General features: G+C 46.8%; 1 protein-coding gene across 1 annotated transcript in view; it reads left to right on the forward strand.

The window, feature by feature from the left end:
• LOC144180171 (uncharacterized) overlaps positions 1 to 20,538 on the forward strand; it is a 42,480-nt gene that overhangs the window by 5,526 nt on the left and 16,416 nt on the right. Inside the window, exons 2-4 of the mRNA XM_077708558.1 lie at positions 7,951 to 8,157; positions 13,075 to 13,371; positions 18,973 to 19,341. Of these exons, the coding sequence (XP_077564684.1) occupies positions 7,951 to 8,157; positions 13,075 to 13,371; positions 18,973 to 19,341 (873 nt within the window). The remainder of the gene's footprint in view (positions 1 to 7,950; positions 8,158 to 13,074; positions 13,372 to 18,972; positions 19,342 to 20,538) is intronic.

Consider the following 20,538-nt stretch of genomic DNA (forward strand, 5'->3'; position numbering starts at 1 on the left):
AAGAAAAAATAATGAGAGGTCTGCGGCGGCCGCAACAACTGCCGCCGTAACGCGAAATGAAGCCAACCATCTTGCCATGTATTGACGACTACCAAGATTTTAGAGTTTATGCATAAGCACCTGCGTTTGTGTAAAGGGTGTTTTTAGGAAATACTTTAGCGCAATTCGGAGCAGGTATGTGCCGGAATATAGTTACTGTAGTTTATTTTTGCAGATTTCCAATTAGTCTCGATTTTGGTTTCGCCGTGCAACCCGCCCATGCCTTCCAACGATATCTGTGATCCCGCATTAAGGCCAGAGAACATGGAGCGAATTTCGGGAGGAAATTTGCGCGGCGGAAAATGCGCCGGGGCAGGACGCCGTATATTCGTCGGGCTCGACTCATGGAGCGAAGACAAGGCGTTCGCCACCGTGCCTCAGCTGGGTTGGCTCGGTTGCTCTCAGTGCGGCCAACGGAACCTCCATGCCCAGAATCAACGGCGGCGTTCACTTAACAGACCCAGTGAAGGAGCTTCCCCCGTGGGTTGTACGTCGTTTGACGACTCTCCGTGACTCCTGGGCGTTTCTTCTGCTGAAAGATGCATTTTCAGTACTCGAAAGCATTAAAGGCAGTAAAAAAAAAGACCGAACGCCCGCGGAGAGACTCGAGCCAGTGACGCCCAGAAGATGGAACCGGCGTTTACCTCCACTCTATCTCGACAGATGGCGCTATGAGGCATAAGGGAGCTAGTCAAGCCCTGCTCTAAATACATACGGCTGGCTGCTTCCGGTATTTCACTGTATTTGAGAGGCGCTCGCAGTTATATCGACTGTTTATGACACGCCGATCTTGCAGACGGGCCCCATGTTCCTGGTAATTTACGTTATGTAGCCGGATCGCCTTTATTTAACCTAATAAAAGCTTTATGTAGCCGGGTCACCTTTATTACACCTAATAATAGCTATCGTACATGCCGATATCGGCAAAACAAGCCACGGTGTTTGAGTCGGGACCGCATTGCGCTTGCGGCTTGAGCTATCTTGAAAGCGCGGACTTCACTTCTTGCAACACCAGTTCCCTCAATCGATCTCAGATGTACAATCCGTTTTTTTAGCTCGAGCAGGCGCGGCACAGCCGTACGTCTATCAAACTGCAGCGGCCTGTACACGCCATACGCCATAGAGGGAAATCGGAAGAGCGGATTGGCTCCTTCTGTTTGCCGCTCGCCAACCCTCCGCGCCCACGAACTTTTATGACCCCGCTAGATGGGCGGCTGACGACGTTTTTTTCCGCCGCTGAGCGTCGGGCGTGCGCCGCCGGGCGTTTTTCGTCGTCTTTTCGTGGCATATTCGCCCGAGACTTTAATCTGCTCAAGTAATCTCGCAATGTTTTCAAATTATTTCGGTGTTCCTTTAAGGGGTCCCTGTAGTGAATCGTTCAAACTTCTGTTGTATTTGCATTGTCTAGACTCATCGTTCACCCGGCCGATAAAGCAGTATTTATGTTATAAAACACAAGATAAGACAAAATAGCCATGTAGCGTTAGCGTCGGCCGTAACCACTGCAGCACTGACGAGGATACGTCTTGCGATGTGATTGGACGATGCCCAAGATTTTAAACTTCTATATACGCACTTTATTGTTTCGCAGTGTTTTTTCAGTAGACATTTTAGTACTATTCGCAACAAGCTCATGTATTGGTATTTGTTTATTTTTGAAAAGTGACTCAAACCAGTAACGGTTTTGTTTCCCCACAATAACATACACACAAGTATAGTTACAACTGCCACGGGCAGGCAGTGTTGTTAAAAATGCGCGTAGGTATTGCGGCGCACACCACCAATTGCATATTGTACAACCTCACGTCTTAACAAAAGAAATAATAACGCCTACCAGTTTCTCCTATTTTTTTTCTGCGATTCCATCTGGTAAAAATTAATAAGCGTAATAATACTGGTAGTAAATTCACCTTAACCTAAACGAACCGTTACTTTTTAGACGTAACTCTTACAAATCTTGTCAAGTTTCTACATATCTTATAAATGAAATTGATGTGCAAAGACTGCTGTAAAAATCATTTATACAGCTTTCGGCCACCTGACTACTACGATTACACATTGTTTCCGTACCGAATTTTCTACCACCATTTCCCACAGCCTAATCACCAAAACAGCACTGCGTTCGTACTTTACCTCATGTTGCGCTTCAGTAATGCCTGTTTGCCCCTCTGACTGTTCCAGGAAAGTAGCGTTATTATAAATATATTTATTTGGAAAACGCCATCCTGGAAATTCGCCGAAACTTTTCATGCGACAGAAAATTCTCACTTTCCGTGGATGGGCGATACGTTGATTTGCAGACGCAGTTCGCCGCCATGTAAGCAATGTGGCCTGATGTGACTGAAACATTCATCTCCACTGTAATTCGAATACGTCATTGCCGTGCGGTATCATGAAGATGAAAAATCCATTTGCTGGGAAGGGTTTTGAGACCTGCCGAATCTTCTGATTACTCAGCCTTTGTTAAGAAAAGTTACTACAAAGAAAATTGTGCAGAATGGAAGTCATGATAAGTGGCGACTGCGGGGATGGGCAATAATCTGAATCGCATAACTGAAATGTGTGGAGCAATTGCTACAGGTCTCCGCATGCACACGCAACGTTTCGGCTAACCAACTAGATATGATTACTTATTTCTAATAGAGTTCGGAGATATACAGTGAAACTTTATATATAAAATTACCTCTTTTTATGTGTGCATCAGCCATTAGAAGGCCGGAGACCAAACATATTATCACTTCCGTCAAAGATATGGCACCTGAATGGCCAACAAGACAAAAATCGATATTCCACTTTTAGAAGCTGCGTAAAACGAAACCTGCAGACGATAAATCGACTCAAAAACAGAAATATTATTTTAGCGTTCTTATGTTAGGCTTTACACAATGTCTGCTTGAATTTTTCTCGCTGGTAGAGATACCATTTTTGACAGATGGAAATTCCAGCCGAGTGTTACCCCAATATAATTACAGAGCGGAAAACACGAGCGGTGTTGTATTTTTATCGATACTACTACTTTTTTTAATCCACTCGGTGGTTGCATGGATGACTTAAAGAACGTAGGGCAAGATGTTTGGTTAAAGATTGCGGAGCGTGGGAAGATAAATACTCCATGTTCCTGCAAACTTTGCGGTATTTGGAAGGCGGGTGATTTATAGGCACGTGTATTTTTTCTGGCAGTATTGCTTTTCACGACACAGCTCGAAAACCCTCAACGCTACTACCAGTGATATTATTAAGCAACCCTTCCGAGTCTGGTAAATACCAGGAGCGTACATGCCACTTTTTTCGATGACGTGTTCTCAATGACAATCAAAATCATAATTTCTTTCTAGAAAAAAAAACAGTTGTACCGGTAAACGGCTCTCAGACCGGGAAGTGGCGAATGCACATATTTATTTATGGCGAGATACACACATGGTGAGGTAGACTCCCCTAAGAACACGATGTGGGTTTTTGGATTTTGACATCTTTGCATGGACGTCCTTAAGGGGCCCACCTAAATTACCTCATTTAAAAACTTGTGTTCCAGTTCTTTTAACCCCGCGTGAAACCCCACACTTTCGACTGCTATTGTGTAACCTAGAGGACATGAAAACGTTGTGTTTTGTAGATTTGACGGTCTTGAGAACATACTTTGTTAGGAATATTTGCGACTTTTTTTTCTGGCACTTGGTAACTTGCGTGGAGATATTTGTAAATAGTTTAATACTGCAGTTACGTAGCTGTTCTAGTAAATTTGGACGGCGTTGCAAGGACTTTGATTTGTAAAGTTTGTGCTGTTTATAAAATATCACCATTTAAAAGAAACTTTCTGGCAGACATTCTTTTCAGCTGGGTGACCACTGACTCGTCGCCTAGTATACCGGAACCCAAAGTTAAATAAGCATTAGAGAGGGTTGCTTGGTCGTACAAATCATTCTTTTGTGTCCCCACATCGAAGTTATTTCCCTGGGGCGTTGGGGTGTTTTTGTGTTTTGATTTCGCTACCTGTGGAAAAGAACCGACTCCAGAACTTGTGACCACATTGATAGCTTTGAGACAGTGGCTTCCAGGTCGTGAAGATTACTTTACCGTAAAAAAGGACTAAATAACAAATCTTCCTGCAGAGGCGATACAATAAATAAGCGCGATCTTCTCAAGGGGTACAATATATTAAGGTGAAGACGGCGTGTTTGATGACGGCGTGTTCGTTCATTTTCTTTGCCGTGTGCGGAAAGCCATTTACGCGCGGGGACTACCAAGGAGTTTCGCGGGATTGACCACACAGTGTTGCGCTAAACATAATAGGAAAGAGAGACATTCCAGCGGACTTCGCATGCCCGCTATTTATGTTGAACACAGTGTGAATGTGCTTGGTAACATGAATAGCACACCAGCATCTCTAAATGGAATTAAATCTTGCACGACGTAGAATGGTCGTGTTAGTGTACGAGCTTTATGATTCAGACAGAATTTATATGCTCGGATCAGGAAATGCTAAATTAAAATTGCCTCGTAAGAAAACGTCGCCTCTACCGTGATTTCAAAGAGTGACCGGTATGGCCAGGAACAAGTCATTTGCTCCATACACGAAAAAAAGAAACGAAATATTTCCAAGGAAACACATGAGAAGAAAGGAAGCTCATACTAAAGCGTAACACTTGAAGGTAGCGAAGCTGTCCGAAACCTTTACGACAATCAAAATGGTTTAAGTCCATGACTACAGCCGATTTTCTTCTTATTCGCTGCCGCAACGACCTTTACTCCATCATTGCTGCTATAAGTGTGAGCTTTGCTCATTTTTCTAGAATTGATAATCACTTGGCCTCACCTTGGAAGTGTATACGCTATGACGCGTCTTTCTAGTTCCGAGCAAGTCTTGCCCCGATTACAGCGAACGCTGGAGTTTTTTGCCCAATCTCTCTAAGTGGGTACCCTTGGCTCGACAAACGTTCGCCGGGAACGCTGGGCGGTAGCCACTAGGCACGCCCACACGTGCGCTCGGCATTTTGTTCGTATTTTTCTCTGCCAATACGCAACATAACAGTTTGCTATACAACTTCGTTGTTAAAAAATTCAACCATGATAACGAAACCACGTTAAAGCACCATTTAGGATTAGAAAAAAAGATGAAAAGTTGCCGGGTCAACCGTGCAACACTGCCAGGAGACTGGTACTCGACGTAGTCAATGCTGTTGAAATCTACAACAACGAGCCTCCGGGAAGAAGTGCTTATATAGTCGGGACTATTCTTAGGACATCTGGATTCTAGCCATCTATATACAAGACTTTTGGTTGGTTACACCCGTGCGGCCGTTTATCTGTAGACTATACCTGCTTAGATACCGCTTTGGACTTCGCTATTGCAGCTGTTAAAAGACAGCAACAATGTTACGCAGTAAAGAGCAAATGTGAACACGCCTACTTGGTCAGGGGCAAAAAGTAAGAAAACAGCACCACCAAGGAACTCGGAAAATACCGGGGTACTGTTGTTGGCTTGACCTTTACAACCGGTGAGCACGTTGTGTACTCATCTATATTATATCAGCGCAAACACCGCTTCAGAAATTAATCGATCTTCCTAGTCATTTCCCTATCTCCGCTTGCTTTCGGACATACAATTACGCCAAATCTCTCTTTCGTTCACCGACCGCAAACATCCAACTCGGCACCGTTGAACCGGGCAAGCTACGGCTACCTCAAGTAGGCACTCAACAGGGAGCGGGGCTCGCCCCTCTGCCCTGGGCTGGCTAAGTGTACCGTCATATCTTGATAACAGCAAATGCAGTTTGGTCGGTGCTTGCTCGTGGTTACGAGAGAGGTAATGCGAACTGATGAGGTCCGCCTTGCTAGTGACAAGGCTTACTACGTGTGATCAGGATGACTACAGCAATGAGTGGTGAATGTAGCACATCACGGGTACAGCAGTTAGAGGGCAAACCAAATACATTGAAAAGGCGATGCAAAAAAATAGTGGTAGCAATGTTCGGAAAGGAATAAAACTTGCAAAGGCACTTCTTAAGGCAAACTCCGAAAAAAAACAAAGAAAACGGTGAAAAAAAGCACAGAACACCAACCAAGAAAAACATATAAATCCCAAAGCACAAAAGAGTACCCATCTTGAAATACTGGACTGTTACGATATGTACAGACGTGTTTCGTCCAGAGTCCCGCAGGTAGCGGAGCAGAGCTTTAGTTACTTTGTTCATTCGTTGAAAGTAATCTTAGTTGGTGTTGTTTATTCGTTATTTTTGTTTAATGACGCTCAGCAGTACGGCAGAGTGAGTGAGTGAACAACTTTTTATTTGCCCAGATTTGTCGCTTAACCGTCGGTCAGGATTCCTTGGTCCATGGCGGCGGTTGTGGCCATCTGGACGAGCCGGGTCTGGACACCCGGGTCGGAGCTGAGAAGCGCGGTCTCCCACTGCTCCTTGGAACTTAAGTTAAGTGCAGGCTGTCCTGCCTTACTGCTTTGCGGGTCATTTCTCCGGAGAGGGCAAGCCCATACCATGTGATGTAGGTCAGCCCTGTCACCGCACGCCTTGCATTTATCTGAGTAGAGCCCTGGGTAACATCGGCTGTAAGCCACTGGATTGGGGAAACAATCTGTCTGCAGCCGTCGCCACGCTACTGATTGCCATTTGCTCAGTGTCTTGTCTGGGGCTGGGTATTGTGTCCTTTCTAGTCTATAGTGGTCAACTATATCTCTGTAACACACTAGCCTGTCCCTGCCTGACCGTCGTATCGAGTGACCGTCTGTGTCAGGAGTTTCGACATCGGCTCGGTCAACGAAACCTCGAGCCGCGTCATGCGCACACTCATTCCCGGCCAGGCAAGAGTGGGCCGGCGCCCATATCAGTTGTATTTTGCCTCCTCGCTCCATCGCCAAGCCCGATTTTAGAATTTCAAACGCCTCAGATGAGATGGATCCCCTCGCGTAGTTTAGAATGGCTGATTTGGAGTCGCTTACTATAACTTTGGTCTTGGAGGACGCGACCACTGCCAGGGCAATGGCCACCTCCTCTCCAACCGGTCACCATTAGTCCCACTCAAAAAACCTTGGCTTTCAAAAAATGGACGTCCTATTCCTCTTTACGATCAATGGCGTGCGAGACCACGAGTGTGCCGTTGCGAAACGTGTCGTCTGAAAATTTATATCATTCGTTCCCTTTGGTGTGCTTCTCTTCTCTCGCTTATTCTACGACTCGGCACAGACACCCTTGCGCGTTGCCGAGCATGGCGGAGACATACCTAGAGAGGAAGGTCTCCGCTACTTCCCCGAAGCTACTTCCCTAACCCACAGGCTGGAATTACTCAAGTAGGCCTGCATGTATGCCTCCAACCAGCGTTTCTGAGGCGAAGTAAACAGCGCATTTACTAGGGTTGCCTTTGTAATTTCCCCTTAGCTGTCTTATTTTCTTGTACGTTGTGTGAATTCACCACACCAGAATTGGCATTGGCAAGCAAAGAGACAGTTACCCACAAAGCACATTGCTACTTGCCTAATTGCTATTTGAATACCTAGCATGTTTAAATTACTCACAATGGCTCCGCATCTAGTATTTAACAAGTTGCTAATTATAAGACGAAAGCTGATTCAAGAGTTCAACATATTCACGCCAGCTTCGCTGCTAGTGTTTAACACGTTGCTAATTGGAAGATGAAAACTGTTCACTAGGCTCACATTTAGTCACAGATTCGCACAGTAGTACTACTGTAACAGTTTCCTGCCAAAACTCGCCCTCTCGAAGGTCTCTCGTGGGAATCCCATCTAGACCCGAATTTGCCGAACTGTCTTTTGAACTGAGTTGCTGGCCTTTATTGGTTGAACAGTCTTCCATTCAGTGTACCGCCTCTGCTGCAGAGGCGCCTGAATTTATTCCTACGTCGTTATAAAAAAAATACCTTCCCCACCGTTTTCTCGCGCAGGAAAACCTCGCTTCCTGACCACCTGGCAGAACAACCTTGGTGCGGCAGCAAACGTCAGCAGCGTAGTAGAAGAGGACGACGTGCACCGTACCTTCCTGCGGATCCAGCCGCTACGCCGCCACCACTGGGGCATCAATGCCACCTGCACCGCGTCCATCCTCGACGGACTCTTCTCCAAGTCCCTCTCAGTGCACGTGCTTTTACACCGTGAGTCGACCCCGGTTGCCCCAGCCGTGTTTGGGGCAACTTGGCGTTTCTTGGCTTGGCGACTTGGCAACTTGGAGTGTTTGGGGCAAGGACAGAAAATGTGAACCCAGGCAGCCCATTTTAAATGCATAGCATTTTAGTAACTCACAATGTCACGCGGCGTTCGGCCTAGTCCGCAGCCAGGCCACTACACTATAAAAGAAACAACAGTTTCCGGCGCCCGGATTCGAACCCATGACGGCGCGGGCGGAACGGCAAGTGCCGGGCGCACTACCGATTGAGCCACGCAACCAACACGGATTTCGATGCACCGATAGCGCCTTATATCCTTCACTCATTTATGGTTTGTTTCGAAAGCGCCATAAGTTGTCACGCGCCTCCGCAAGATGGCGACACAGGTTCCGCGATCGAGACTATGATCGAGAGACCCGCCATAAGTTGTCACGCGCCTCCGCAAGATGGCGACACAGGTCCCGCGATCGAGACTATGATCGAGAGACCAGCAGCGCTGGTCGCGTCTCGTGCTGCCGGGACGCCCCGCTGTAGCCCACCGCAAATTTGATGACGTGCAGCGTGTAACAAGAAAACCAACAACCAATACGTAATCCATACGACTTGCCGGCGCACCCCCTCGGAAATGCTGTGCATTTGATCGTGCCCCTCGCGAGGGGGATGTATTTCTTTGTTTTTGCTTCGTTTTTTTATGTTTTAGTTTTCTGCAGCGGTTGAAGTTTGCCAGATTGGGTATCAACAGGAAAATTGCTGCATTTGGTCACCTATTATCAAATTGCCATATCTCGTGGTTAGCAACAGCCAAATTCAGCCAAGTTCTTTTCGGTTGGTTCGCTTTGTTCTCTTTCCTTTTTTTTACAGTAAGATGCATTACCAATAATATAACGGCTGAATTGCCGTAGCTTAGGCAACCACTCGTTTTGCGCATACACGAGACTATAAAGTGTTCGCGTTTTATCACTCAGGAAAGAATGCTTGCGCATCATAAATACTGTATTCTTTAGATCCGCAGAGATGAATCACTCGAAAACGAGGCGAAAATTTCGGCGTGAATAATTACAGCACCAGGCTTGATGTGTCCTGAGTGTGTATCTTGGGTGAGGATCAGTGCGTCCTGGGGGACGAAGTGTCGACGACGATATGGTGCTATTAAGGTGTTGAAGCCGCTGGCATAAACATCTTTTGGCATTAGTCTTCTGAGCCAAATAGGTGGTACGAGACGTCGAGTGTAGTATTGGGGACGCCGGGTTCTAGTTATACGCTGTCAAAAAAAAAAAATCTCCTTATAAACTTCAGCTGTGGTCACTGCTGCAATATACATGATGCCTAGATTTTAAAATTATATTGCTGGCCATAGAACTAGCGCTGTGAAAAAGTGAGTGTCTTTGGCCAATGCAGCTAAAGTCGCTGCTAAAATTCGCATGATGCCTAGATTTCGCAATTGAATTTACTTAGAGTCAGGGCGTGAAAGTGGCCGTACTTGAAAACAGCGGTTACATAAGACATCCTTCTTAATAGGAACGAACAGCGCCTAGGACACAGCACGGTTGGAGAGAACGCAGGAAATAGATGACAAAGCAGCTGCCAAACGGGGTCAAGCCGCTTTTTCCTCAAAGATTTAGAGCATTCGGCATGCCAGACGCAGGAACTTAGGGATGGTTCAGCGCATGTTCCTTCACGGTAAGGACGGATGTGAAGAGTTTAAGTGGCCTTTCTCTTCAAAGAACCCTGTTTTTGTTCAAAGCTTCGTCTGAATGGTTTGCAAAAAAACCAGTTCAGGGCCCTGCAAAATTTTCTGAAACAGCGCAGCTGACTTCGGCACGCTGGCGCCACCTCCTGTTGAGGTGGCGGTCGCTCACAATACCACTCGCTGCGGTATGTAAGTACATAGTCGAAGCTGATCCACGGTGGTCTGGTAGTTGATCGGTGCATACATGTGGCGAAGTAGGGCGCCGCGTGCTCCGGCGTACGGGCCGAGATCGCGCACTCGACGGCCGTCGCAAGGGGTTGGGAGCACGTCCGCTCCCGCTCTAAGGGCCCGAAGGTTGCGGTCAGCGGTGGGCGCGTATGGTCGAAGGAGTACGACTCCTCACAATTGTGTGCGGGATAAAACGAATTGTTTTGCGTTATCACTTACTACAGCCGTTAGCGATTATACAGAAACGTCTTGAGTGGTGCGAGTGGTTATTGGTGCCGAAAAAGTAGTTGCGATATTCGCAGACACCAACACCATGAAATTGCTTATTGCAGCAATTAAAAAATGTGGTAGCTCTAACGCGAGGTTTAAGGTGTACATTTTCGGTGTAGTGGTAATAAGCCTAAGTATTTTATAAAAAGATGGCTGTATAGATGTTTTCTCAGTATGCCACAGCAAAAGCGTGATGCTTTATATCTGCAAGAAAAATTTGAAATAATGTTATAAAAAGCGACAATATTGTTGCAAAAGAGCCAGCTTAGATACCCGATGGGTTAAATGTGATATGAAAAAAAAAACCTAATGAGCGGAGCCCGAGCACAGTCGAAAACTGGCGGGAAGCAGAACTTTGAAACCACGCTGCTCGTTTTCCATGGCCTCCCCGCATCGTTCCGATTGCGCTTTTCGGCGTAGTGCTCGAGTCATTCACATTTTTTTATGGCTACCAGGCATGGTTTGCTTGCCTCACGTGTTCGGGCCAGCATAAATTCACCTTCGACACCACGTTTACTGAATGGTGAATCCGCTCGCTATCCACGACAGGCTTATTTCAAGTCTGGGTGTCCTCGAGACTTAGTGAACGCTCGCAAGTTCCCGTGCCACTTCTGCACGCGCCTCTAGCAGCCTGTTGAGACCCCAGCTGCTAGCGCACAGCCCATACCATACCAAGGCCAGAGCGAACGCCCGTAAGCGAGTGCCCTCTGATGGCGTTGGGCTATTACAATCCCAGGAGTGCCCGGAAAGTCGGCAGGAGAGGCATGAACGCTATCCTTTGAGAAAAAAAAACGCCTGAAAGGATACACCCGCAACGCCTTGGTGCATGATAGTGGCGCGGCTTTCATCGACTTGGTGTATGGCGTTTTATACGGATAGATGCTCTGAAATGTCCGGTCGAATGTATTTCAAAATCCGCATTTTTGTTGACTCTGCAGAAGGTCTGAGGTTCACCCCAGAGTTGCCTGAGATGAGTGTTGTGATGTTTTTGGATGTGCGCCTGCACCGGGGGGTGATCGGCCGTGTTGGCAGTATGCTCCCCGTAGTAAAAAGGGCATCCTGCAGTACCAGTCAGCCCGTTCAAAGTTTGTGAAATGAGGCATAGCCAAGAGCGCTGTGAGGGCGGCGTTTTCCAGGCCATGCCAGGATAAAATGCAGGCTAGCTTGCTTGAGCAAGCTAAAGCATTAAGCGGCAGGTTTCCCACCAGGCATGGTGACGTTTGTGGTGAACAGTCTTGTCAAGGATATCAAAACTGACCACTGGCCCGGTTCGGAATGCCAAATGTGGCTATGCCGTGCATGCATCATGTGTCGCACCACCTGAAAAAGGTTGGTGGAAAGTGCGGCGAACAGGTGGTGTTATCCGCACATGAGACGGTGTCAAAGATGGGGCGTAAGGTGAATAACTCTTGCACAAAGACCGGCTGTGTCACAAAGCACACAAGTAGGTTTATGGATTGTGCTACGGGCGTTGTCTACAGTGTCCCCTTGTGCTACGTTGGGCAAAAAGGCAAGTGCCTTAATGCCTAAGGCTCAGAGAGCACCAAGTAGCTATGAACGCGCAGATGGGGGCTGGCCACCTCGTTGATCATTGGCGCAGGTGCATGGCTTGCAATCCAGATTTGTCCCAGACGCGCATCTTGTATAGGTCTACCTCGAAAATATAACGAGAAATCCTTGAGGCTTTCATGATAGGCAGAGAAGAGGAATGATGGGTCTGTACACCGTCCTTGGCGCTGTCCGCAAAGGAAACCGGTTGGTCGGAGACGAGGAGCAGGTTGCGCATGCGTGAGGGGTGATTTCCGTATAAACGTGTATATTTACTTTATGCCGTGTCATATGGGCCGGCACTGTGGTGTGACTTTGAGATATGAGCAAGTGTGACTCGTGCGATACGGTTTTGCTTGTTTGCACTGTGTTTATATATTCACCCTTTCCACGTTTGGTGTAGATATAGACGTTTTCCGTGTTTCTGCTGCATAAACTGAGTTGAAGTTCTAGCGTGTATTTTGTCTCCTCTTTAGCTTTGTCCCTGCGTTAGTGTTTGCTAGTACGATGAATTCCTTAATTAGTTACCAACTCGCCCAACTTAGCGCTTTAGTTGCGGACTTAATTTTTGATACAAAAACAGCTCACACTGCGGCTGAAAATGAGAGTTGTTATAATACACTTGTTGGTAGTCCTGTAGCCTACTCTAAAAACCCGTTTGTAAATGAACGGCGACATAACATTCTTAGTTCAGCACCCTCTGGTGAATATTAAAACAAAAACAATGAAGCTAAGCATAGTCAAAACAAAATTAAGCAAGAAAACTAAAATTAGAGTTAGAACAAAAAGCAACTAAAATACGAAAGGTTTGAAAAACAAATTACTTCGACGCACCCCTCGAAGGAACACAAAGGCGTGTGAAGCACAGGAGCGCTGCAAGAATGCTTAGAAATTGAGTGTCGCTTCTGAAAATTTTTGTACAGCCTTGGTGGGTAAATAGCTGACCAGGTGACCAGCCAGGTGGCTATGTTTTGACACTTAATCATTTGAACATTCACAAAACGCGTTCAACAAAATGCTATAGTCTGACATTTGGGTTTGCATCAGACAACTCAAGCGTGGCAACCGAAAACTCTGCGAGAAACATACGGATACTGTAATTTGCTCAATCGGTTTCTGGACGAATCTTCCTCTTAATTTTGGGGTATTGTGTTTTTTATTTTTTACAGTCCCTCCAGAGAGCACTGTAATCACGGCCAGCCACACAGAGCTGTACTTTGAAGAGCCCGCCGAATTCGTGTGCACAAGTCGGGGCTCGCGTCCCGCTGCGGAAATCCGCTGGTTCCTGGGTTCCAGCCCTGTAGAGCCTCTCCTTTACCGCACCACGACGGACGGGAACGTCACGACCAGCTTCGTTCTCCTCACGCCCACAAAAGAGCGTAATGGCGAACGGCTTAAGTACTCGGCCTTCAACAAGAGTCTCCACGGGGGCGAGCTCTCCTCTGAGACACTCTTGGAGATCAAGTGTAAGTACGCGCCCTTTGTAGTTCTGTACATTGCGCCATCATGGACACCAAAAACTTGGCGTTGGAATTTTCCCTATATAGGTGGTATTTGCTTGAGGGAATGCAATTGCGAACCTGGTGTACCGCCGTGAAACGGGGACGTTTATATTCAGAACGAATGCAAACTCTTTCCTAGATACCGGAAGACGTCACAAGCAGCTGTTCACATGCTGAAAATGTGGAGTGCTCTTGAACGGGATCAGTGGTCGATTCCTCTCTAGTGTCTGGAATTGAAAAGCCGGATGTTGGCTTCATCAAGCGAATAACGCGCTCTACCAACAGGGCCAAAGTTTCTGGCGATCATTGACCTGAAGAGGCAGATTTGCCTGCCTCATGTACGTCTGTGGATTTTTACCACCTTGAAGTTCGTAAGTTATGAAGAAATAAAAACTGCACGAGGTCGCGGGTTCAATTCCCGGCCGCGGCGGCCGCTTTTCTGATGGAGGCGAAAAGCAAAAACGCCCGTGTGTACGATATTTCGGTGCCCGTTAAAGATCCCCAGGTGGTCAAAATTAATCCGGAGCCCTCCACTACGGCGCGCCTCATCGCCTCCGCTGCGTCGGCGCGTTGAACCCTACAATCAATCAATCATCAAGAAATAAAAACTTAATTACAAAAGTAAAATATTATGAATCCATACTTTTTTTACTCCTGCAATCGCGTTTGCTTTGGCGCATCGTCGCAATATTCAACCTTTCGTTATTTTAGGCGGATGCGTTGATGTGCACCCTGCTCTTATACGCAATGAGAAGTAACGTATGTTTGGTTTTTGTTTATTAATTATACTCTGCGACGTCGCCATTTTAAATAGTCGATTTTGTGAAGCGAATATGTGTTATTGCAATTACTGCATAAGAAACCGCTCATTCATAAAATCTGCGTTGTATCGCGTGCGTACTTCAGATGACCCGGAGGTAAAGCACCTTGGTACCATCTTTCTTGATCTATATCTCTTAACAGCGGGCTGCTTCGTTTCTGCCAACAGAATGCCACTTCCTCCTCATGTTTTTATGAATCCTTGCAATATTTTTGCTGCAAATGTCCCTGCGGTTGCTTCTTTAGAACTGTTTGATATACCCGTTTACTCGAATTACTCTTTCTTTCCTGACTACTTTGTATTCTTGAGTTTGAAAATAAGCTCCTTGATGATTTACCACGATTTCTACCAGTTATCGGCCTCCTTCAGCTAACACTCAATTTTGAATTATCCTAATTTGGAGGCCATTCCGTACGCCAACGTTTTTTTCCCTCTTCACTACAGAAGCGACTTCCACTACATTTTTTTCCCTCTAATCAGATCATGTTCTATTCTGCTTCTTACGACCCTGTGATCGTATCCATTGACATTCCCTAGCACCTTATACCCTTTAAAATACCTAGACTATCGCTTGTAGGTTATCGCTCGAATGAAGTAGACTTCAGTTTGCGTTTTTAGATGCGACTGCATCTTATTCACTCGCCTTGTCCCAGCATCCGGCGTCGTCGTCATCGGCATGCGCCCCTCCCCCATTCTCCTCGCCGCGCAAGCTGCGCTCTCCGCCGCTCACCTCCTCTCCTCTCCGATGCCCCTCTCTCGCGAGGGGCATTGGATTGGATTCGAATTAATCGGCTTGGCTTGGCTTGGCTTGGCTTGGCTTGGATTGCATTGGATTGGATTAAAGTGGATTGTTTTGGATTGTGTTGCGTCATAGCCGCGGCAGACGCACTGGCGCCGGCGGATGTGCAGTACTCTTTCTTCCGCGGTCTCCTCTCCTTCGGGCGCGCTGCGCATATAACCGGTGTGTCGCTCTCCGGCAGCCTTTCGGTCGACGGTTGCTCTCCGCTTGCGCTTGAACCCCCCTCAGCGTCGCATCACAACAGGGTTCCCGCGACGGGAGGTGGGCGTAATTTTCCCTTCGGGATTGTCGGTACCTTTGTCGGCACATAGAATGAGTACGTCGCATTGGCGGTAATCCGAAATTTTAAACGGCATGTTCAGCTGCATGCTTCTCTCCCAATAATATATACCCTCACTGTAGTTTACCGAGTGGTTACCTTATCCAGTGCGAATGAGGCATCGGAGTTAAAAACCGCGAACACGCTCTTTTCCGAAGATTGATGTGTTTTCACAGATTACACAAAACAGACTTAGTCCTCTTTTAAAGCTTCTTCGCAACACGTTCAGCCTCATCCCTAATTCTCTAAAAGTCTTCCAGATTAGCACCTCATCATTTGTGTATTAAGAATCCTACGCGAATCTCATTCCCATCGTTAGGAAAGAATGTCCCGCTATTCAACACCCAAAGACCTCCGAGACTTTTCTAACCTAGCAATAGGCCTTGACATTTAGTTAAATGCCTGGGAAGAACTACACTTGCACAGCTAAGCTGCTCTTTTTTACACAGTCATAAAGTTAAAAGTTTTCACGTTCAAGGTGCCGTGGTGGCCTGTAGAATCCCGGGGACTGTTAACAGCTTCTGCTCCATCTTTGGTCTTACCCCGACCTTCGTCGGGTGCTCTATAGTGGTAAAACCGGAGGGACGGCTCAAAAATGGGAAGGCTCTACCAAAAAACAACTACACCAGGGGGGCCAGACTATGTTCTGTTGAGGGTCTGCTTTTTATGTTGGGGAAACATTCTGTTGCCGTGCGGTTTCCCGTTCCGAAGTTTTAAAAAGCCCCCGATAGATATTCTAGCAACAACGAAACAAATCCCACAGAACGTGCACAAATTGGGCGAGTTAAAAGTGTGACACCGGTGAGGATCAATAACAACAAATCGTAGTTGCGGTGTGGCAAGCAGACTTGAATTTTCACGGGTAAGTTTAACACGAATTTTGCAATAGCAGCCACATTTTCTAGCCCGTTCCCCCGGCATGTCTCTTTCTCTATGCCGCTGCTATATATGCCCGTGAAAAGTCAGTCTAGCTTACTTCGTTGAAAATATTTGCCTCGCAAGATTCGCTGTCGTTTTCTGACTGCAATGGGACATTGAGGTGCGCATAAGGCGGATAGTCTTTGTTCGCCGATTTACGAAGGCAATCAACTGGCGTATATAACGCTTAGGAGTGCTCAGGCGCTTACAACTGTCAATTGACACCACGTCTTTCTCTTGAACTTTCCACACGCCGACACTACTTCCTTTATGCGAGCCAAAGACAAGCACAGCTTGAAAAACAGAACCAAAGGTTGAACCGTAGCTGCTACGGTGGCCTGACTCTCATCGCATATGCGTTCTTGCTTTAATTCTTCGTGTGTTGTGGGCGTTTATGGTCGTGCGCTCGGGAGAAAACAAGCATGTTTGTTCAAAAATGTCCTCTCGTGTGTGTATCAGTGGCCGGGCTTATTCGCAAAAGGTAGTGGATCTGCGCTCGAATCACATGCACAGCGATCCACCAGCTAGGCCGAAGTACGCAGTCATTGCTGAGGTTCTATGTAGAGCCCCATAGCACCATCACACAATTCTTTAAAATATAGTTTTATTAAGTAACACCGCGACCTGAGGCGCAGAAATCAACAAGAACTGCTTTTAGATGCGACGCATCTCTTGCTCTGGGGCATGTCCCTCCTACGTCGTTGTCGGCGTCGGCGTCCGCACACCACCTGCACACGTGCAACTCTCCACCGTTCTTCTCTCCGACAGCTTTGTGCAACACTCTCACTCCGTCGCATTAGCATACCAACAGCTGTGCGCGCGCTTCGCACCGTTCGCGTCTGCTCCGGTGCGCAAGTGCGCGCATGTGCGACTCTCCTTTGTGTCCCCTCTCCTTCAGGCGCTGTGAATATAAAGCGGGTAGCGCCCTGCGGCGGTTCAGTCAGCGCTCGCTCTCGTTCGACTCCGCGTGACTTTGCTTGACGACTCCGTGCTTGACTTGATTCTTCCGGTGAAGACGTGATGGAAGCGACGGTCCCTTCAGAGAGTGGGCTGACACAATCCAATACCAGCGTCAGCGCAAGCGCTCAAGGCAACGTTACGACCAATTGAACCCCCCGATGCGTCGCATCACATCAGGGTTCCCTCGCGGGAAGATGGACGTACTTTTTATTTGATTTTACTTTTGCAGTTATAAAACCATGACACATGTTTTCTCGGTCCTTTCGTGAATGTCTTAGTTGCGCACTGTTTTAGTGTGCATCAATGGACTTCCATCCAGCAGTCAACCTTAGAAAGTAGACAAGTTCATGATGCACCGACCGCATATAGCATGGACTGACTAGCAGAAGTTGGACTCGGCACATTTATAATAGCTTATCTTGCCAGGTGCGTGTTTGTATTTGCACGTAGAACACTGGTCCTCTAGATCTGTGCAACATGTGCCCATTTTGTGTATAAGCGCTGCTATCAAGCGGATCTTAGAACATCACAGCCGGTCAGTCATCGATCAATAGCACACTGCGGTTTCCGTTCGGTTTTTTTCCATGTTTACTTAATGCGTGTACGCAGAGGAGAATGGTCATTTACCGTGCATGAAGCAATTGTCAAGTTCAACATGGGCAGAACGAAATTTCAAAGAAACTAAAATATAAGAAAACAAAAAATACGGAAAACAGCCAACAATGTAGCACCCCGCGTTTCCGTAATAATGCAGGTTTCACGAAAGCTCACCTGTAATCGTTATAATAGCGTGAAATTGAGAAAACTGGTCGAGCTAAATTTTTAAAGCCAGAAAATAGTAAAAATAAAAAAAAACAAAAATGCCGCAACATTTACCACACTGCATTTCCATGATAATGCAGACCTCGCAGAAATTTCACCTGTAATAATTATAATAACGGAAACAGAGATAATGAGGTCGAACTGAATTTGTAAAACGAAAAAATGAGAAAAGCCCATACAGAACATGTATACGTGCAACGGTGTCATAAGAAAAAGAGTACATACTAGTTTTTTTGGTAGCGTTTGTTACATGCAACGCGGAAATGATCCCATCCAGAGAAAAGCATTCTCCTGTGAACATCCTTACGTTTGCAACATACTTTCTGAAACCCTAATCATGTTACAAGCGGTACGCTTACCCGTCTGATTTGATTATTTTAAGGAAACAAAAATTTAGCCGCAGTCATTTACTGAGGGCATCAGTGTTCTTCCAGTGCGGATTTTACCCTAGGCAACCAGGTGTACGCGTCTAGGTTAGGATGACGTTGTAAAGCATTTCTGCTCCCAAAGTTTTTTCGCTATACATAAACTTAAGAACTTTCTACGGGGTGAGTTGGTGGGAATTTTGCAGCATGGTTGACCTTTGTAACATGGGGCCCCATCGACTTTAAATTTGGTGCATGCTTCTTTTAACCGGTCATTAAGACAGCGGCCAGTCTGTCGATGTACAACCTGCCGCATTTCAAGAGAATGTCGTAAACTACTTTTTGTAGCCACTGCACGTACAGAGTAACATGTTTCTTTAGACACCCTGATTTCTCTCATCAACGACGGGGGACACCATGCCGATTGGCAACCTTGTGACTTTTATTTACTGGACTCACTCACTCACTCACTCACTTATATAATTACTGATTTCTTTACTTACTAACTGTGTACTTAATGTACTTGGGACATTCGTTTTTCATCTCTCCGTAAAACCTGCAGACAAGCCGCAAGTGACGCTGGAGTTCGGAGCGGGCCTGCGGGAGTCAATGATATACGAGGGCCACGACATCTTCTTCTTCTGCAACGCGTCTGCCTACCCAAGCATCACCGACGTCGTGTGGAAGTTCAATGGCGCTCCGCTGCCACCGCATCAGTTGCAGGAGCCGCAACAACCACAGCCCAGCGGTGGCAACACCTCGGGGTTTTCGTCCCCTTCCCCGCTGTATGTTGGGCGGGGGCCCCTCATCGTGAACCAGCGGTACCTGGTCCTCCGCAACGTACAGTCTACCGACTCCGGAAACTACTCGTGCACCGTCACCAACCCTGAGGGTGTAACCTCGTCCAAAACGCTCCAGATACGCATCCAGCGTGAGTGCTCTTTTAAAATTTCTTTTGTCGTGAAAAACTGGGCCATCTTCGCTAACGTGAAACCTTGACAGTGGCGGAGCACGCAGCGTATCAGTGTATTCTTGGCGGCTTGGTGTTTTTGTTTACGGAGATGAAACCGTTTGGGGTAGAGGTGTGCAGCCTTGCTTTAAAAGTCCCTTGCATGTGTAGGACGAAGCGTTCCGCGAGACGCTGGAAAAAGGGTCCAGGTGTGTTCTTTTAGTACGCATTTTTGGCCCCGGAGATGAAACGTCTTAGCGCGAGGCGTCGTAAAATTAGTGTTCCCATGTGTTCAGTTAGTACGCGCTACTTTTTAGCGCGAGGCGTTGGAAAACGAGTAGTCCGTTTTATTCGTACAGTGACTACTTGAAACGACAACGCCGACAGCCCCAGCCCCTAAGGGGTTCGTCCCTGAAAGAAAGCAATATTTATATTTCGGCAATTAAAGCTCTGAATATTATGTGTGGTACATAGTAAAAAAATTAAAGCCATTAAACTCAATGTGAACGCTGTCGTAAGTGCAGAGCAATCATTCACCATAATGGGCTGTAGCGCTGTTATCCGCTCACTGCTACCACACGGTGTAATTAAAATTTCCCGCCTTCACAACGCTCGCGTAACCCCTGCCTGAAACTGCGCCAGGAGGAGTTCTATTCTTTTTGTGTTTGCTTTTCCTCCCGCACCTGCCAGCGTCACACTGCCAGTTTTGTTTCTCTTCCTATCGTAAAAACTAACCCAACAAGCGTTCCTAACTAAATGAATGCGGGTGCGTCCGGTTATTAACGTATATTTTGCCTCCAATAGCCGTACAGTTTTCTTTGCGCTAAATATCGGGGATATGTATGACAAGCGCCATCGGTTCACGAGTTTCCAACGCTTATCACTATATAAACCGCTCAGCTTTCGAAACTTCTGGGTTATGCCGCGACGAGAGCCTCTACGACGCAACGCCGAGTGGCTTTTCTTTGGGTCCACAGAGTAAGCTACGATGACAGTGGGAGCCCCTAAAGTGCTCTGCACTTAAAATTCTTTTGGAAGTGTAAGCGACTCTTTTCTGTAAAGAAAGAGATGGGTGATCGGGCTGTGCTAGATCGTGACTATACTGAGGTAGCAAATGCCGATGTGCGCGTTCTGCGGTGTGCGATCCCGTTTTCCTTAACACGTATTACCGCCCCTTAG

This window comes from Haemaphysalis longicornis, unplaced genomic scaffold (genome assembly GCF_048455015.1).
Source record: "Haemaphysalis longicornis isolate Haplotype H1 unplaced genomic scaffold, Haemaphysalis longicornis Haplotype H1 scaffold_4, whole genome shotgun sequence".
Lineage (NCBI taxonomy): Eukaryota > Metazoa > Arthropoda > Arachnida > Ixodida > Ixodidae > Haemaphysalis > Haemaphysalis longicornis.